The sequence below is a fragment of the Panicum virgatum genome, chromosome 1N (genome assembly GCF_016808335.1).
Source record: "Panicum virgatum strain AP13 chromosome 1N, P.virgatum_v5, whole genome shotgun sequence".
In the NCBI taxonomy this organism is placed as follows: domain Eukaryota; kingdom Viridiplantae; phylum Streptophyta; class Magnoliopsida; order Poales; family Poaceae; genus Panicum; species Panicum virgatum.
This window is the reverse complement of record NC_053145.1, coordinates 63,090,114-63,109,529: the sequence shown is the minus strand read 5'-3', so window position 1 is coordinate 63,109,529 and position 19,416 is coordinate 63,090,114. Positions and strand designations below refer to the sequence as shown.

Below are 19,416 nucleotides of genomic sequence, written 5' to 3'. Positions count from 1 at the left end.
CGTTACTATTGTATCTTTTTTTTTATAAGCTCCAGAGACGTTACTATCATCATAAGTCTTTCATTCACTCATTTCAGTGGGGGCATGGGAATAAGTTCATCCTTCCGATTTTCCTTTTTCTTTTTCAGTTTTGTTGGATTTGATGGAAACCCCCGACATGTTTCAGGATATGTAGTCATCTCTTATTAAAAATCTGATCATTGACTAAACTTAAAACTTGTCGCAGCAGCATCAATATAATCGAGTGCTGCTCGGCTAGTAACGGCAAATGTGACTCCACAATTTATTTTGTGGTCCGTACTCTAATATCAGCATTCACCCCTGGCCCTCATTTCTCTGGAGCATGATGACTGAGACCTTGCAGGGGCTAGCTGTAATGCGTGTCTTAAATTAACAACACTGGAGCCATCACACAGAGGTCATAAATGCCTCAAACCGCATTAGTTCGCATAACTACCCTGGAATCTATGGAGCTGCCTCTGCCTGTTTCAAGTGATTTCACCTAAGTTTTTGGCAGTTACAGTTGATTGGTTCGTGTATATATATGCCGGCTGGATCTCAGCTTGCACCTTGTGTTCAGTTGTTCATTCTTCTGTACTAATTGCTGTTAACTTCGCTGGTGGTTGTAGGTTGTTGGGTGTTCTCCTTGTTTAGTTGCAAAGTTCAAAATTCCAAAAAAAAAAATCGGCACCTGCATGGAGATTTAAATCTAGACGAAATAAAAAAACGCATTGCACAGTTTGCTTGTAAATCGCGAGACGAATCTAATGAACCTAATTAGGCAGTAAACACTCTCTAATGACGGATTAATTAGGCTCATTAGATTCGTCTCGCTATTTACAGACGAGTTTTGTAATTAATTTTATAATTAATCTATATTTAGTACTTCAAATGTAGAAAGATTTTTTTTCAAAAATTTTAAAGACGGCAACTAAACAAAGCCCAGTTGGCACGCACCTCAATGACATGTGTCATGTGTGTCTTGAAATGACAGCGACAGAAAGGTCTTCCTGAGGAAGGAGGACAAGACAATATGGCCCTTGTTTAATTGCATCCAAAATTCTAAAACTTTATAAGATTTCTCATCACATCAAATCTTTGAATGCATGCATGAAGTATTAAATATAACTAAATAAATAACTAATTACACAGTTTGTCTGTAATTTGCGAGACGAATCTTCTGAGCCTAATTAACTCATGATCGGATAATAATTACCAGATACAAACGAAAAATACTACAGTATCAAAATTCCAAAAGTTTTTACAACTAAACAAGGGCCAGGTCACCCTCTGCCTTCCTTCCTTCCCCATCAGTCGTGCATGTTTACACATGACATGATTCTTCTGAAAAATCAATGCATCATTGAAGCAGTTTTTTCTCCCCAAATCCAGAACAGAAGAGCCAGGAAGTCTCCGGCAGCTCCGCGCCACTATCTCGTGAGCCCGCCGGCGTCTGGTCCTGTCGCTGACTTGCGTCGCCCGCGATCGCCTGAAAAGGGAAGGGAAATGGCCCGATCGAAGCTTGTGAAACGGGTAACCTACCTGAGCCCGCGGTCCGACACGGGCACCTTTACCTTTTTCCGTGCTGAGATATTGTCGACCTGCGAGGGAGATTCACCGGTCACCGTCGGATCGCTTTGCAGGCCGCGCGGAGCCTGCTGCGACTGCCGCAGCGCCATTAACGCGGACGCAGGACGTCGAGTGAGCTCTAAACCCTATCATGGAGTAATTAACCGATCGAGGGCCAGGCCAGGCTGCATCCGCGCGCATGCCCTCCCTGCAAGATGTTGGCGACGCTCGCCGGCAGGCAGGCCCGGACCGGACCGGAGGCCGGGGAGGACGCGTCGAGCTCATCGGCCGCGCCGGCCGGTTGGTTGCCCTCCTTGCGTGGCCATGGCGATCTAGCTGGGGGAGTTGAGTGGCTCGCCTCGCATGGCTATTGGCCTGTGGATCACGGCTTACTAAATGCCTAATTGACTCTGAAGTGTACTGAGTAATGCGGTATCCAGCCGTGTCGAGTTCATCGGCCGGGACCAGCATGCATGTACACTTCGATCATTTCTTGGCTTGTTGCATGATCATTACTTGCAGATTGCGTTGGATGGGTCCAAACCAGCTAGCTTCCTGTCAGGGTAGCTGAAGGCCTGGATGATCATGATAATGGTCTTTCTCTCTTCTCTCCCCCTCTTCCTTCTCTGCCCTCCGAAGAGGCAGGTTTAATCATGAGTTTTCAGCTGTCGCCGTCACTGTTTGGACATGCCATTACACTGCATGCAATGGCAGTGTGGCTGTTTTAAAGGCCCTGCATGTTATTTAAAGCTGGCTCCATTTTGAACAACCCCAAACCTTGGCAGAGCTCGGCTGCATGCAGCATGATTAAAAAAAGAAATAAAGAAGGATCAGAAAAAAAGAAGAAGATCCAAGCATTGTAAATAAATCAATTAGCCAAGCATGTCGTGTGGCATGGCACTTGCTACTTCCAGAGCTCTGAAACTCCGACTCAATAAACGTCGCTTTCGCGTAATAAACTGCGTGCATCATGCCCTTGTTGGCGAACTACGAGTGACCTGCGTCTCCGCGCATCCGACGATCCCGTTTTCTCTGAATTCTTTTGATCGGGTTTTCTCTGAATCTATCTATTATTATTATTTTATTATTTAATCAACAAACGGAACCTCCACGTTCGCTCTCAAGACTTAAAAATTCCCACATTAATCGGAGAAAAATAGAAAAATAAAAATTACCCACTAGTGCCATTATTAAAAATTAAATATAAAATACTATTTAGCTATGTATTAGATACAAACATATAATATTAATAAAAACTAAAGCTAACTACAATCAATTAAAATAAAATAAAATAAAAATAAGAATAATTATATGCATACTATTATTAAAGCTCAAGCCTCCACGTTCACTCTCAAGGCCTATAAATTCCCACGTTAATCGGAGAAAAATAGAAAAATTACTCAATACTGCTATTATGATAAAAATTAGCCTAAATACCCCAGTGACTACACAAAAATCACCCACCAATGCCATTATTAAAAATTAAATATAAAATACTATTTAGCTATGCATCAGATACAAACATATAATATTAATAAAAACTAAAGCTAACTACAATCAATCAAAATAAAATGAAAATAAGAATAATTATATGCATAATATTATTAAAGCTCAACATATCAAATTTTTATTATAGGTAGATCATATTTGAATTGTTTTAACCAACAATAAGACATAATTTATGATAATAAACAGAATGATAGGATGATGCATAGTAAAAAATAATATAATTTTTAAATAAAGATACAACGACATGTAAATTTTTAAATTTTCTATACTAGCCACGCAAATACGCGGGCTATACGCCTAGTTCTAATAGTACCAGCTTTTTTTAGGGGTATTCTAATACCAGATGGTGTTCCGTTCAGACTCGAAACCAGCAAAGACCTTGGGCCCAGGCTGGACCGGGCCCGAGAATATTTGCAGGCTCGCATCGAGCTCAGCCCAGACCCAGCCCAGGCCCAGGTCATGTATATTTTCATTTTTATTTTCACCTCGCACGGGCCTGGACGCCAGGAAACCAGAAGCGCGCGATCGCCGTCTCATCCCATCGCGTCCTGCGATCGAACGAGCACGACCCGGCCGATGGAGAGAAAAAAAAACCGCAGGCATTGAAGGCGGCGGGCTGGCCAACAACAATTCCAGCTCCCGAACGCCGAAAATATGGGATCGATGGTGACAAGTTAGGGCCTGCTGGATCGGCGCTGTTCGCACCAGCATGGCAAATTCATTGCGCCATTCAATACGGGGAGCGCCGCCGTGCGGGCTCACACATGCTCGCGGTCCGGGAGGCGCATGGCGGACGAGAGCTACGGGCTACGGCTCGCTCGCATCGCAGCCGCGGGCGAGGAGCTGCCTGGAGTGCGCGCACGGCGGCACGGCCCAGCTGCGGCTCCATCCTGAGGAAGGGAGGGAGGGGCTCCATGTCATAGGGTCTTGTTCTTTCTCTAACCAGAATTACCCGTCGAATGAACAGTTGCTTTCGCATGGAAAGGCATGGAACAGCAAGCTACCCACGCGTGCATCCATGGCTGAAATTCCGGGGCGGGGCGGGCCGTGGGTGTGGGGAACGCTAGCTAGGGTTACGGGCTGGCTCTCTCTGCTCCCTCTCGCTGTAGCGTCGCTTAATTCTGCCAGGGGAATGGCAACTCATACAGTACTCCATGCAACCACCCGTATTGATAGGGAGCAATTGAAAGGGGGACGGGGAGGGGGGAAGCCATGGATGGATGCAAAAACATATGCTTGCATCGCAGCGTCGCAATTGAATTCAGTGGCGTGGCGGACCCTACTTATTACAGCCTGCGCCCAACAGGCAGCCTCTTAATGCTGGAGCCTGAACACCACGTAGTACGCCTTCATTTTGTATCGCATCGCGGACAGGTAATACTACATGCAATGGGCTGAGGTGGACACCCAGCCCAGCCAGCAGGTGGCAAGAGTAACTACTACAACTGGTGGGAAGAGGAGCAGGAGTGGTAGCGCACATCACAACAGCCTGTTCAGAGATCGACAAGCCTGCTCAGAAATTGACAGGCCTGTTCACAAATGGGGGAAATAAAGAACAAGAAGAAACAATCAGAGAGCACTGAATGATAGTGATACTTCCCTTAGTTTATACTGCTAACTTTACTGGGGAAAAAAATAGAGAGATTCAATGTTCACTGAAGGCTTAACACCATTAGACAGAAGTCAATACCCGAACCATTCATCATCCTCTGCTGCGGCTACAAACTAGAGTAATGGGAGCGGTGCAAATGGATGGCAAAAACTATGGGGGTGAGAGGGAGAGAAAGAGAAGCAGAACAGCTGACGGCAGCAAGAGGAATGAGGCGAGCATGGTGCGTTCTTGACTCCGTTTCATGCAAAGCCTCGCAAAGCTTCAAACCCTGTAACGCAGAGAAGACTCACTGGACACCTAGAGGGGGGCATAGAGCAAGAGGAAAAGTTACCATGCATGCATGGATGGCAGAGGGAGAAGGAGAGTTGAATCAATGATGGTAGAGCTGGCTGAGCCGCCCCGCCCCGGCTCCATGAATGGGCAGCAAGCAAGCATTGAAGCCCCCCCCCCAACCAACCAAGAGCGCAGCTCCGTCGCGAACCAAACGCCTTGAAGGAGAATTCACTCCTCGCAGTCGCAGGCAGGCGGCCGGGGGTCGGGGTGGGAGGCCAGGCCAGGCAGGGGGGGCAAGGGCAACGCATGCATGCACGCATCAATTCCATGGATCCACCATCAATGGCTGGCACAATTCAAGGCCGCCTTAATTTGCTCCACCGTGGTGCTGATGAGGCTGTTGACCGTGGCCACCGACTCGGCGTTCAGCTTCGACGACGGCAGGCTGCTCACCAGGATCTGGAACGCCACCGTCACCAGCGACCCCGCCGGCGGGGACCCCCCCAGCGGGCCGGCGGCGCTCGACGACGACGGCGCCGCGCCCGCCCGTCCGTCGGGCAGGATGGTGAAGCCCGACGGCAGCAGCGGGATCGCCGACGGGTCCTCGCCGCTCATCACCACGTTGGCCGCCGGGATGTCGATCGGCGCGTACACCACCAGCGACCCCGACGCGTCGGTGCAGCTCTCCTGCAGGATCAGCATGCTGTTCTGGCTCGCGTTCAGGCCCTACAAAAAGCACACATCGCGGATTACTTTTTTTTTGGTTCCATCGGGACATAAACACGTGCACGTCCTTTCCAAACAGTAATTCCCGGCGCGATCGACGCCTCCTTCCTTACTCGTAGCAAGGAGATGCAGTTCCCAGGGTGCGAGCCGTTGGGGATGCGCGACACCTCCTGCACCGGGTTGCCGTGCGACAGCACGTCCCACTGCACGCACGCATCGTCGTATTCTCAGCTAGGTAAATAATTAAATTAGGGGAACCCGTACGTACACCGCAGCTATATGAAACGATTAGGGGACCTGAGAGCGCGTGTTCTCGTCGCAGATGAAGGCGAACACCCGGTCGCAGGGCACGGGCAGCCAGATGGACGTGGCGGCGCTGAGCACCACGCCGCTGGGCTGCCCCGGGTCCGTGCTGCGGTGCACCATCACGCGCACGCCCACGTCGTTGGGGCCCGACAGCGTCGTCCACCGGTGCAGCTGCGACGCGCTCAGGCTCGCGCAGAAGCCGCTCACCATCCGCTGCGACAGCTTCATCATGCTCCGGTTCCCTTCCGGCGTCACTGCAACACAAACTCTTTAGCCGCCGGCCGGAAATCCTCGTACCACGCCGACACAGCAACGCCGACCGACTTACCTCCGGCGATGTCTCTGGGCGGCATCCCGGCCGTGGCGAGGCACGCGCAGCGCTCGCACGCCCTCTGCAGCGCGGCGAGCCACCGGTGCGCCCCGAACGCGGCGCCGCTCAGGATTCGGTCGCGGTAGAGGAGGTGGATGGGGACCCTGTCCTCGACCTCCATGTGCTCCACCCATGTCACCTGCGTCCGCTCGCCAAGGTTACGTACGCGCGGCGGCAACAACCGACGCACATGGCGACACACGGGCCCCGGCGGGGGATGCTCACCTTGGAGTAGCCGTTGGCCATATCGGCGATGAGGCAGCCCGAGGGGAGGCGGCACGAGCGCGGCGGCGCGCCGAACCGGGCGTCGCGCGGCTGCAGGTCCACCGAGACGTCGGCGATCGCCCACAGCCCGTGCTCGATCTGCCGGCAGTAGCGGAGGAAGCACAGCTCGCGCGTCGGGACGACCGGCGACATCACGTGCAGCTCCTCGTACATCTGCACACACACACACACACACACACACACACAGTCACACATGCACACACAGAGGAATGAGGAATCGGTCGTGTGGTCAAAAGCGGACGCGACGCGCCGTGCAGAGAACGATCGACGGAGATGGCCTACCAGAACCAGCGACTCGCTCCGCCCGGCCATGCCGTTCACGAGGACGTCGATCGTACGGGCGTTGGACACGATGGCGGGGAAGAACTCCGTCCACTTGCTCTGCGAAAGGAAACACACGGTGAGTTAGTGACCGTGTGCTCGTCACACTTACGATTACGACCGATGCGGTAGGTGAAGAACGTACAGGAGTAGTAATAACAAAGATAATAAAAGTAGTATCAGTACTGTCACGTAACGACTTGAAAGGGGAAAAAACTTAATTACCGAGTCCATGAACATGTCGACGAGGCCGATGGCGCTCATGAAGACGAGGCCCGAGTCGCGGGACCCCTCGACGTGCACGTCGGGGCCGCGGAACGAGCTCCCGGGCTTGGAGAAGATGCTGTCGTACGTGTCGACGTTGAGCACCTCGCGCCCGTCGGGGCCGCCGGTCCGGGCCCAGAGCTGCTCGCCGGCCTGCGCCATCCGGATGAGCTCGTCCATGGCGCGCGTCGCCATCTCGGCCATCATGGGCCGCTCCATCTCGGGCACCGCCGTCGGGAGGTGGAACGCCGGGTGGTGGTACCCCGAGGAGCCGCCGCTGAGGAGGTCCAGGTCCAGCGACGGCCCCAGCGCCAGGCTGCCGAGCCCGCCGACGGACAGCTCCAGCGACGACGACATGGACAGCGGCTGCACCGGCGGCAGCTGCGTGAAGGGCCGCCCCAGGTACTTGGACGTCAGGCTCGACACCCGGTCAAGCTGCAACGTGAAACGCGCGCCGTGTGAGACAGGCCGACGAGAATGCAATGCAAGCAATGTGCGTGGCCGGGGTGAATAATGCTTGCCTCCTCCTTGAGGCGCGCGTTCTCCATGCGCAGCTTCTGCTCGTCGAAGTAGTCGTCGGCGACGGGCGGGCCGCCGCAGGTGGGGCAGATGACGTTGCGGAGCGCCTCGCGCATGGCGATGTTCTCGCACCGGATCTTGTCGTTCTCCGCGCGGAGGAAGCAGTTGTCCTGCCGCTCGTGCTGCGCCTGCGAACCCGGCCAAGCAAACCATCGACACCCCAAATAAATGGCCGTCGCGTCTCGAACAGGAGAACCAGCTGATGATGATCAGAAAAAAAATAACAGTAGGGTGGGTGGGGGTAGTACCTTCATCTGCGTCCGGCGATTCTGGAACCAGAACTTGATCTGGCGGGGCTCCAGCCCCAGCTCCCTGCTCAGCTGCATCCGCTGGTTCTCGTCCGGGTGCGGGCACTCCTTGAACATCCTGCGCGCACGACCGCCATTCGATGAGCGAAGAAAGAAGGAATCCCACAAAACGAACGAACGAACTGCAACGAGATGAGGGAGGAAAGGGGGAATGAAATCGGCGGGGGGCACGTACGCCTCGAGCTGCTGAATCTGGCGCGGGGTGTGGCGGTGGTATCTCTTCTTCCGGTGCTGGCCGTCGGAGCCGTCCATGACGTCGTCGCCGAAGTCCATCGCGTCGCGGCGCGCGCACGCCTCGCCCTCGCCTCGGACGGCGGCTTGCTTCGAGCGCAATCCGGGGAGGAGGGAGCTGCTCGGACTCGGCTGGGCTAGTCGACTACTAGTACCACGCCACGAGGGGGGGGGGGGGTAGCTAATAGCTATAGGTTCCACTCCTAGCGCTATATAGCCTCGCTCCTATGCAAGAAATAGTGGCGCAGCAGCGGGGGTACGAGCAGTAATCCCGCTGGTCCTCACGAAGCAGCGCACTACAGCTCAGGAGGGGGGGGGGGGGGGGGGGGGGGGAGGCGCCTCGCTCGCTCGCTCGCTCGCCAGGAAGAAGAAAGAGAAACGGACGCACGCACCCTTGTTATATCGATCGACCATCGATCAGGCCGGCCTCCGCTTGTTCCTCCTGGGCTGGCGCCATTAATTCCCTTCCACCCTTAACTCCCGCGCCTAGCTTCTCTCTCTCTTCTCTCTCTGACGAGAGTGGACTGAGGCAGACAACAGGGAGAGAGGAGACCTCGCTCGCCCTCGCTCCCTGCGGCCTGGGTTGGCGTCGCTGCGCTTGCGCGTGGAACGGGGGGAGTGATCAGTGGGGGCGACGAGACGACGAGGCCGGAGAGGAAAGAGGAGGAGAAGAGCGGTAGGCGGGGCGGAGTAATAACCGAATTAAGAGCCGGAGGAGTATTTAAAAGGGCCCCACCCGCTCGGTTCGAGGCCGGCCCTACTGTTGCTTTCTTGGGTTTGGGTGGGAACAGCTGGAGCCATTTAAGGCCCAAACGGGTCGGGCCTGTTGACTTTTCTCGCCCACGCCCACCCGCGCCAAGGACGCTCCACCTCTCTTCCACTGTTTGCCCATGGCGCCTCACAGTATCTTTTGTGTTGGCTATGCTCCAAAACTGGCTGTCTTGCGTTCATACAGGCAGCAGCTCAAGGATCATGTGTGGCTGGAAAAGATTTGGCATCGAATAAACTCCAAGGCATAATGAGAGAATAATTTGCACATTTCTCTAATTAATTTGCTGTTACCAGAAGGTATTCATTGCTCACATCAGATTTTGATTCTGAGCGAGGCAGTATGTGAAGGAAAGTGCAGTTTAATTTCTTTTCAAGAAAGTAAAAAAATTAAAATTATCCCAAACGAAAGTGACACGAAATTGTACTATAGATAATAAAATCCCATGACATGAGAGTGTATGGTTGTCCATAACAACTACTCTTTCTGTGACTGAACAATATCCAATACTAATAAAGTACTGGAATACCTGTAGTTTTCACCTGAATCATCTGAAATTATTAGTGGTAGCAGTCTTATAAATGATCCAAAATATTTCATTTCAGTATGATCTGTTCCATTTTCTTGCCCGGGCGCACATTGCCTTGGACATTTGGACAGGTCACAGGTCACAAACAGGCCGGATCCTGAACCCGGATCCGACACCGCTGTAACCCGACCTGGAAAGGGACGAAGCAGCATTAAATCGTTGGTGGATTCCCAAATGTGATAATGGTATCGGGATCCAAAACCAAAAGATCAAACTCAAGACTTCCTTCTACGGGGTTGGGCTGGGTTGGATCCATCCATGGGCAGACCAAGCAAGCCGGCATGTTGGCACTTCCATGGCCTCAGGCTGTTTCCAGCAAAGACCCAAGGCGAATGCGAAAAACACCGCGTATCCACACCTTGGCCCACCACAGACGCTGCGGAGAGAAGACACCCTTTCCAGCAGCGCACAGATGCGGACGCGTAAAGGGGCACGGATAAGACGTTCGCATCCGCAAACCGTGATCTAACAGGCATGCGCAAAATACTGTGGGTCCTGGTACTGTCAACTTTTTTCACTGCGCAGAGAAAAAATAGGGAGTTGCGGGACGGAGAGAGAAACCGTAGGAATCCGCATCCTCTCTCCTCGTCCCCAGCTTTGCGCATCCGCATTGGAGACCTACTGAATTGGTGAACAGTAGCACTCTGTGATCTATTTTACGCATATGCAGTGGGATAGGAGACCCGCTGGAAACAGCCTCGCCATTTGGTGCATCAGACTGCACGCGCGTGCATGGCTATGGCAGACCAGCTCAAGGTCCAAACTTGGGTGCACCAACCCATGCAAAAAATTCAGGTGCTTCCAAGGCCTAAGATTCTAAAATCTCGGCCGTAGATCCGTTAAAAAAATTGTTGCAAAAGTTTGAACTCTGGCCATATTTTTTGGAAGTCTGTTTCCTAAGCCAGAGCACTTGATTCTTGCTTTGCTCCCCGTGGGGAGGCGTTCCGGATTGACCACTCTTTCAGTGGTAGTCAGGGTTAACCATTTCGTTTTCGTTGCAAATCCCGGTGTTTAGCGGAAACGAAATTTCGTTCCGAAATTTCGGTAAATTTCGGCGAATTTCGGTGACTTTTGGCCGAAATTTTTTGAATTTTGAATTTTCAAACGAAATTTTCCGAAAAATACCGAATTTTTTTTCCCCGGTAAGTAGCGAAAACGAAATTTTTCGCCGGATTTCGGCGAAATTTCAAACCCTGGTGGTAGTAGAATCACACCCTTTTTTATGACCCCCTAGAAGTGACACTGAAACATCAGAGGCGAAGGCCGATGTGATCTGCATTGACTTTGAACGGGTATAAATAAATAGGCGACGTACGGCGTGACAAGCCACACTGACTTGATTCGAAAAAATAAAAACGAGTAATCATATGCATTGATAGGAGAAGCATGCCGGTAAATTCGTGGTATTCAAGTGTTTGGATGTCCTTTTCAAGTTTTCATTTCCGGAGGTTCATGAATTGATAGATGGAAGCCCGGGATGGATCGAGTTCCCTTAATTGTTCTGCTGGCCTTTGGTGGGAGAAAGCTCATTTTTACCAGAAAGAGGATTGTCCTGCAAAAGTTCAGTCCGGGGGAAGTTTAATACTACTGGTGACACTCCATTACTCCTCGTCCCCGGCCGGCCTCCAATTGCTTTTTGTAAATTTATGAAAATCATTCCGTTTTTATAATCGTGCATGTTAAGCAAATGTCACTCAAAAAGAGCAGATGTATACCATCTGGAACTTACATAATCAAGAATTCTGTAGTCTTTAGTATGAAAAGTAGTAGTATCTAATATTCTATGGCTTGCTTGATCATTAGCTTAGTAATGTTGAAAGTGGAATAAGAAAAAAGGGCGCTGGTTTATTCTTTGATACTATTTGCTAGCTCAGTCCTCAACAGTCTTTTTTCCTCTAAGGTCCGTTCAGAGTTCAGACAGTTTTTCATTTGCAGGACGCCACGCTGCATGTACGAGTATTAAAAACTTCTGAAGAGAGGTCAGCTCCGGTACGCAGAGAGAGCAAGTGCGAGGGGATGCCAGGCCAGGAGGGGGAAAAAAACCGGAGTTGCTGGTGAGGAAGATACTCTACATTGAATAGCTATTTCTGGTTTCCATTTACTCCAATTCATGGCCCCTCTTAAATGTTCTTGCTCTCTCATCCTGTGCATATCGATTGAATTCATTTGGCCGAGTTCTTGAATTGGTGGATGTATGTATTTATCACGAATCATATCTTTGATGCAATCTTTACATGACAAAGTCCTTGATTTTTCTGTAAAGGATTTTGAATCCATGACAATCCCTTCGCATTTGGCTCACCCATCAGCATTTCCTCGCGTGTTATACGACTGCAATGGCTCGCTCCACAAAGCGGAGACGCGTTGGTGCATCGAGCCTCAGCACGGAGTTTTTTTCCCCTTCTTGTCCACAACCACACAGAATGCCCTCACAGTCACAGGTGGTCGTGAGATGAGATCACGCGGCCAAAGACCAGCTCCCCAAGGACGTTCCACGGCTGATTGCTTTATGATTCGCCTCGTTGTTTCCATTGATTTCCAGGGCTCCTCCCCAGACAGTACCCCAGGAAAGGAACCCAAACAGCAAGGCATAAATAAATGATGAAACCCATCGATTGGCCTGTCCTCGCCGGTGGTACGCGCTAACGCGCCCGCCTCCGGCCTCGCCGTACGCCGTCGCCCCCGCCCCCCGGTCCATCCCGTTGACCTTTATGGGCCGGCGGTCGAGCGGACGGGCCTGAGTTGCATGCGCAAGCAGACCGAGCTACAATTTTGGGCTTCTTTTTGGAAGGAGGTCTTGGGCTTATTTTGCTTGAAAGGAAAAGAGGAAATGCACTAGTGGCGTAAAGCTAGTGCATTTCCCGAATCATAACGTCTTTGTGATGGGTGTGGATCATAGTTTGCGGAGAAAATTGCATATTTGGAATTCTAAACATCAGGTTTCACAGTTTTACCATTACTAGTATTGATTTTGTAAAAAAAAATATTGTCATTACGACTTTGTGCTAGTAAGCCTTTCGCTTTAAAAACATACTCCTCTCTGCAAAGACGGAGATTGTTCATTTAGATTGTAGTAAAGTTCATCTAATCAAAGTAATATCAAATATTAAAAAATAATTGCATTAAGAAGGCATGGGCTCCATTAAATGTTTAAGTAGTAGATGTTACTTTTCTGGTTCTAATGCATCTGCATTTATTAAGGATCTAAGGAACTAAATAAATAAACAGTGCAGTCTTCAATCACAACTACTAATAAACAGTGCAGTCTTCAATCACAACTACTGTAGTTAGGCACTGTTTGGTTCATGGGACTAATGCATTAGTCCCTGCACTTTAGTCCCTAAGAATATAACCAGGAGGGACTAAAAGGGTCTAAAAGTGCATGTTGGGACTAAAATCCATTAGACCCTCTTGGAGGTATTTATTGGGACTAAAGGTCTACTAAAAGTCTACTTTTCCAACCGCTACCCCGCTATCTCGACCCGCACCTGCCCCTGTAGGGGTAATATGATCTTTTGTACAGTTCATTTAATGACCATTAGTCCCTGGTTACAAATAGGAAGGGACTAAATTTTTTAGTCGAGGGACTAAAATTAGTCATAGGACTAAAGGAACTAGATATGACCTTAATTAGAGGTAATATAGTTATTTTCTACTACTAGTGATATGTCTAAAATTTTCTAAATGAACCGTCTTCGTGAGACACAATAGTAGATAGAATGGAAGGATAGACCAACACTGTCATCAGCGCTCGTTCACGTTTCATTCCTGGGATCTTTTTTTTTTTTTGGATGCTCTAGACAGCCGCAGCTTTTGCATTAGCACGTCCACACGATCGCTGGGAGAAAAGATGAATAAGACCAGAGAAAGCGCCTGGCGCTCGCTTTGGTTGAGCTCGTCGTCATCCTTTGGATTCGTATAAGAGGAAAGCAAGCCACGACACAGAGCGGTGGCTCACGACGCTTAGACGCACGCACAACAACCGTGCAATGGCCTTGCGATCGAGCCGCATCGTGTTTCCTCTCCCGAGCGAGGCCTTTTGGGTTCCTTGCTCAGTTGGCAATGGCAATCTGGATCAGACACTACTACGTCATCAGGCGTTACGGCTTTTCTGCCGCGCGGCGCCACTGTCAGCGTCACCCACCACCCCATGCGTGATCAGGCTGTCTGCATGATGCTCGTGCTACACATTTGCATCCCCAGATGATTTCTAACTTTCCAAGTTCTTCACACCTATAAACAGTATGATCAGACATCAGGATATGACAGTGAGGTATCTGTGAGACAAACTGTCGACTGCGAGATGACGCAGGAGGGCGAGAGCAACAAGAAGCCCCTCCGGTGCACGTTCGCCGGCGGCGACGGGCGCGGCGGCTTCACGGGTGAGCAGCTCAGGTACCCCTGCAAGCTGAGGCAGCACATCTGCGCCAAGTGCGGGATGCACCGCGGCGAGCACAACAGGCCCTACGCGGGCGTCAGGGACGACCTCCTGCTCCCGCGCAAGCGCTGCGCGTTCAGGAGGCTGGGAGAGTGCCAGCTGCTCGGCCTCAAGGGCGGGGAGGAGGAGGAGGAGGAGGAGGAGGAGGAGGAGGCGCTGCCGCTGGAGGAGGGGCAGGTGCTTTTGACCAGCAGCGCGATCACCAAGGGGAAGAGGGGGTCCAGGAGAAAGCGCGCGGACCTGCTGTGCTGTGACCTCTCAAACTTGAACGAGTAGTGCAATTGTGTTTTGCACTTGTGCTTCCCAGTATTGGTAGCTGTATTGTTAATCATCGGAGAGAGGAGTTTCTCTTGATGCTGCTAGCTACTGGTTTGTTAATTATCTAGAAAAGAATTACTGCTCTGTTATATCTAATCTGCTTCCTCTTTACTTATATTTGACCTCTCCTAACCCTTTCAGAAAATTGGAAAACATTGCCACAAATCCTCAAAGTTTGCACGGCAATCTAATGCAACACAGCCTAAGTGTTGCCAAATGTCTTGCAAAACGAGCGGCCATGCATCAGCATTTTCATATCGGGAGTATGTATGAACCCAAAGAGAGAAATTTTAGAGGACAAGAGAAAATGTAGAATATACTAATATAGTAATACAACACGACAATGGCCATGTTTGGAGCACATATAGATAGAGTTTCTTTATAAGAAAAATGATATACTCGCACCTCAAATGTAATTTTAGTCGTATATATTCCACAACTAGAAAACGCATGTTCCCCTACGGTTCTAAATCCTAGGGAAAGGAGGAAAAACCATAGGGAAACATTTTCCTTAGTAATTTTAGTAGGGAAAGCTTCCTAGGGACTATTTCGACGGGAAAGACAATCACTGTGTTCGGCAGGTTGGAGCTGGAGGCTGGAGTGGTGTGAGAGAAAAACACTGTTACCTGACTGGTGGCTGGAGGCTGGAGCGATGTGAGAGGGAAATACTGTAGCGCTGGAGGCTACACCACCAGCCGAACGCAGTGAATGTGCCCTACGGTTTTTGTGATGGAACTGTAGGGAAAAGAAGCTTTCCCTAGGACTTTTGAGTTGTAGGGAACCTGTTCACGTGGCAAGACTTCTTACGTGGAAAGTTTATTTCCCTACAAAACTGTAAGCCTAGGGAACACTTTGTCATGATTCTTTTCTTATTATTTCTTGAATTGAGATTTATTGTTTTATATATGTTTATTTTATATATTTTGTTGCCATTGCAGTTTATATGAAAGAAACTAACCATGAAAAAATTGATTTTATTCAACTGAAATTATCAAGAATTCAAGATACGTTTGTTACATCTTACATGTGCTAGCTTCTTTCATGTGGCCACCTAGAAAACACACACAACTCTATACTATGCATCATCCACTAAGACCACGACAAAAGCAAATTGTCGCCATGGTAGCTTGCAAGCTTCCATCAGTATAGGAGTCACCGGTGCACCTTTACGCAATAGAAGTGGCAAAACTATCCTGCAGCCAGATTAACAAATGAAGTTTAGATTAGTGCAGGCCAAAAGGTACATGTCAAGAAAATTCAACAAGCACAGGAAAAATATAACCAACAAATTAAATCTGTTTGTCACCTCACAGTCATCTGAGTGCTAGTTCCTGTCAGCAGGGGAAATCAAATAAGGGTATACCACAAAATGAAAGATAAGCACCAATAATTTTTGCAATCAGGAACTAATTTGACGAGAGCCTGGGGTTCTGGAGGGGAACGGATGGAAGCGAACATATTTGGGGGAAGTCATCACGGGAAAAGTACCTGTCGCATGAGAATCAGTTGAAGTTGGCCTGGACCTTGATCTTGGGAGTTCCTGTCCTTGTTGCCGCTGTTGTGCGCCGTACAGCGCCGGCGGAGCTGCACGTTGGCCTCGAGGGTGGCATCGATGCGGACGAGCGCGGCGGTGGGTGTGTCTCCTCGGCGAGATTCATGCCGGCGACTGTGACCACAACGTCGCCGCCGAGAACGCCGGGGATGACTCTGGTGGCGCCGCTGACTCGCCCAACCCTGCGAGTGGCTCCGGGTGACCTTGACCAGCTCCTTCCCGTCGAAGCAGCAATCTTTTGGGGAGATTGATTTGGAGAGGGAGGGGAGGGAGACGCGGATTTGGGAAAAGGAAGGAGGCACTGCTCTTTTACAGGCACACGCGCATGGGATTCAAAATTTGGTGCAGCGAAATTTTTGCGGTACAACCTGTTTTCCTATGGTTCGGTATAAATTCGTAGGGATACCTGCCATCATGGTGCCAGCATGGCAGACTGTTTCCTCGTTTTCCCTAGAAATGCATCAGATTCCTAGGGAATGGGTAGATTCCCTACGGTTCTAAAATTTCATTGTAGGGAAATAAAGTTTCCCTAGGACACTCTACAATTTTGTAGGGAAAGATAAAAACTCTAGGGAAACCTTGGGATTCTAGTAGTGTTCAGAGAAATTTTACAATGATTGAATTCATCGTAACTATTACAAGCTTACATCAAGTTGAGCAGAGTTGTTAACTGCTAAGCATCCAGCTGGACACAATTCACTAATAAGAAAGATACCGACACATAGGATGGAAATTGTGAACTTGGCGAAGCGTGCCACACTGTGAATTTTAATTGCAGTAACAGGGCCGCATGACAATATGTCATGTAAACTTGTGGCTTAGCTACAGATCATGCTATGGGGACTGTGGCCACGCCCATCCTGAGAATTTTGACTTCAGAGTTCTTCGTTGCCATCCTGCAAACGTTTGCTGAAATGACAATCAGCAGTTCTAGAGAGAACGCTACCACCACATCTTACTTTTGTGAACTACATAGAGCAGATACTAGTACAGCCAGTTAATGTAGTGCAAACTAGTGGTGAATAAGTATCAGATCTGGAAAATCTTATGCAACAGTAGCGACAAACTTATGCTTCGTACCTCTAATTTAGACTTAGCTTCCGAGTCAAATGTCTTGCACAATATCTCATAGCTTTTTTCAAGTCCTATCTGTGAAAAATGAAGAGATCCATGTAACCACCATAAGAGTCGCAATTGTTTTTATGGTTATAAGAAAAAAAAAGTTATAGGTAAAGTGGTACTCATGCCTGAGGATCCACTCGTGATGGTGAGGTACTGGATATTACATATCTGGACAGGAGAAAGAATTAGACTAAAAGTGAAGTGGTGCCCACAAGATTTGGCAACCAGAAGGTAAAAATACAACTTAATGTACAGTATATAATCTTACCTCAACTTAGTATAGAAAGCCATAGCTTGAGTATTAGCTTTCTGAACTGTTAGCATCACAGCTCCCATTTGGTTCTGCATACATGTGGTGGAATGTCAGGACAGCTATTGAACTAAAACATGCAACTGGGAATCAAGAATCATATCCAGAGTATTGGAATAATAAATAGCTAGGACTACGAATTGACCATATTACCGTGCAAGCTATCTGTTCAATTAACTGCATCATAAACTTTCCCAGCCCCTTGCCGTGGGCAGAAGTCTCCATTTGTAGCTCATACACATAGACAACAGGTAGCTCGTCTTCCAGAACAAACCTATAGTGTACAAAACCAACCAAGTGACCTTCATTACATGGTGTGTGGTTATGTTCCACCCCTTCACCTTGATTCATGGAACATTCAGTAGTGAACCCGTTTGAATATTGCTTGATAAAGATATATCGCGCTTCCGGGGCCACCATTTCTTGGCGCTTAATTTTCTCTTCTGAAGGCCATTCTGGTCCATAGGGTTCCTCCATGTTAACCTAAATTTATTTGCTAGAATTACATCCAGAGTAGGAACATGTAAAAGCAAAATTGCAAAATGCTGCGCTAAGAACAGAATACAATGAAAGCAAATGCATATAACCTTTAGAAGATTTTGGATGTACTTCCTCGTTGGTAGTGTAAGTTTATCCCCACGTCCAGACTCCAAGTAGACTGAAAGGCCTATAGATCAGGATAGATCCAGGAAAATGAGTTTGATATCTCAGCCCCAGAATAACAGAGCATAACTGACTGAAAAGCAATGGACAAAATTTGCATTCAATTTTGTTTTGCTGACTACCTGAAAAAGATAGGTGTTCTAAGTCATACCATGACATTGGTACTTCTACAGGTCCAAATTTCCTTTTATTATGGTAAAAAGGAACAATGTAGTTACCATTTCTTTGAAATTTATGGAAGGCAGGGAATTGCACTAGATGGTCCTTCACAGCTATAGCTTTCCTTATAAGTTCATCGATTGCCTTCTTCCTCTCCAATACCTAGCCAAGAGCATAGAATTACCTTTGTGAGCCCCAAACTCCCTTACATCTATTAGTTCTCTTCAAAAGCTGATTATGACACCAAGCATCACCAAGTGCTTATTGTACTGTCAGTGCGAAGAAACAACACTGAATGATGAATGTGACGACACACAAGTTCAGCAGGACAACACCATGGTTAATTGGTGCGTTAAAAGTTGATCCAGCACGTCCATTCCACACAATGACTAATTGATCTCAAGCAGCAAATATATCCTGCGTAGGAATCTAGGCAATTTCCAGATTTCTCGGGCTTTATCAAACATTGGGTGTGAAGTCTAGTACCCGGACAAAATCTGGCAAGACCCCTTGGACCTTGGTATAAAGGTAACAAATAAATTTTAGGAACACACACACCAAATTTCCACTATTAGATTGCCCGTGCCCATAGCAAGCGCAACTATGCATCAATGGGTAGGAACAGACAATCGAATAGGCAGGGAAAAAGGAGCTGGGTGATTGCATCCCGACTAATGAGAAAAGGATTTGGGGGAGAGAAAAAAGATGGACCTCCTTTCTACTTGTCGTCCTCCCCGCTCCGCTGCTGATCCGGGGCCTCTTCTTCTCCGCCGTCGCCATTACCGTCGCCTCCAAGCTCCGTGACTCCGTTTGAGAAGGCGACGCGGACGGGAAAGAAGACGGCTGGGCCTTTTTCTGTGAAATCTCTTTTTCGTAGTGGGCCCGTACAAAGGAAACGGCTGGCCTATGGGAGCCTTCCAGCCTAGTTCTGTGAAACTTTCTTTGTAATGGGCCTTTACAACGGGCCGTTCCGAAATTGCTGTTCAGTTTGGTAATAGGCCTTTGCAAGGTTGGGTCTCTTGGGATGGGCTGATACTGTGGGTAGGTTTTGATTTCGGTCTAATCCAATTTAAAGAAGAAAAAAAGTTTTTTTTTTGTCTATCTCAACTTTGGACCGAATTATGGATAATGAAATCGTCGTTC

General features: G+C 48.9%; 2 protein-coding genes across 3 annotated transcripts; both read right to left on the bottom strand.

Moving 5' to 3' along the window:
• Positions 1 to 4,588: 4,588 nt before the first annotated feature.
• On the bottom strand, positions 4,589 to 9,030 carry LOC120657330 (homeobox-leucine zipper protein ROC8-like). The gene is made up of 10 exons (XM_039935629.1): positions 8,298 to 9,030; positions 8,063 to 8,180; positions 7,757 to 7,942; positions 7,197 to 7,670; positions 6,933 to 7,031; positions 6,591 to 6,803; positions 6,324 to 6,504; positions 5,987 to 6,249; positions 5,803 to 5,892; positions 4,589 to 5,689 (listed from the first exon to the last, which is right to left on the bottom strand). Exons 1-10 carry the CDS (start codon positions 8,393 to 8,395, stop codon positions 5,303 to 5,305), a joined length of 2,109 nt encoding a protein of 702 aa, XP_039791563.1. The 5' UTR covers positions 8,396 to 9,030; the 3' UTR covers positions 4,589 to 5,302.
• Positions 9,031 to 16,586: 7,556 nt separating this feature from the next.
• Positions 16,587 to 19,127, bottom strand: LOC120657329 (N-alpha-acetyltransferase 40-like). 2 transcript variants are annotated; one of them, XM_039935627.1, is made up of 8 exons: positions 18,985 to 19,127; positions 18,237 to 18,435; positions 18,039 to 18,118; positions 17,605 to 17,934; positions 17,410 to 17,483; positions 17,267 to 17,309; positions 17,100 to 17,168; positions 16,587 to 16,915 (listed from the first exon to the last, which is right to left on the bottom strand). In XM_039935627.1, exons 1-8 carry the CDS (start codon positions 19,051 to 19,053, stop codon positions 16,895 to 16,897), a joined length of 885 nt encoding a protein of 294 aa, XP_039791561.1. In that variant the 5' UTR covers positions 19,054 to 19,127; the 3' UTR covers positions 16,587 to 16,894. The 2 variants fall into 2 exon arrangements, with proteins under 2 accessions (XP_039791561.1, XP_039791562.1); XM_039935628.1 differs by having other exon boundaries at positions 18,333 to 18,435.
• Positions 19,128 to 19,416: the final 289 nt, after the last annotated feature.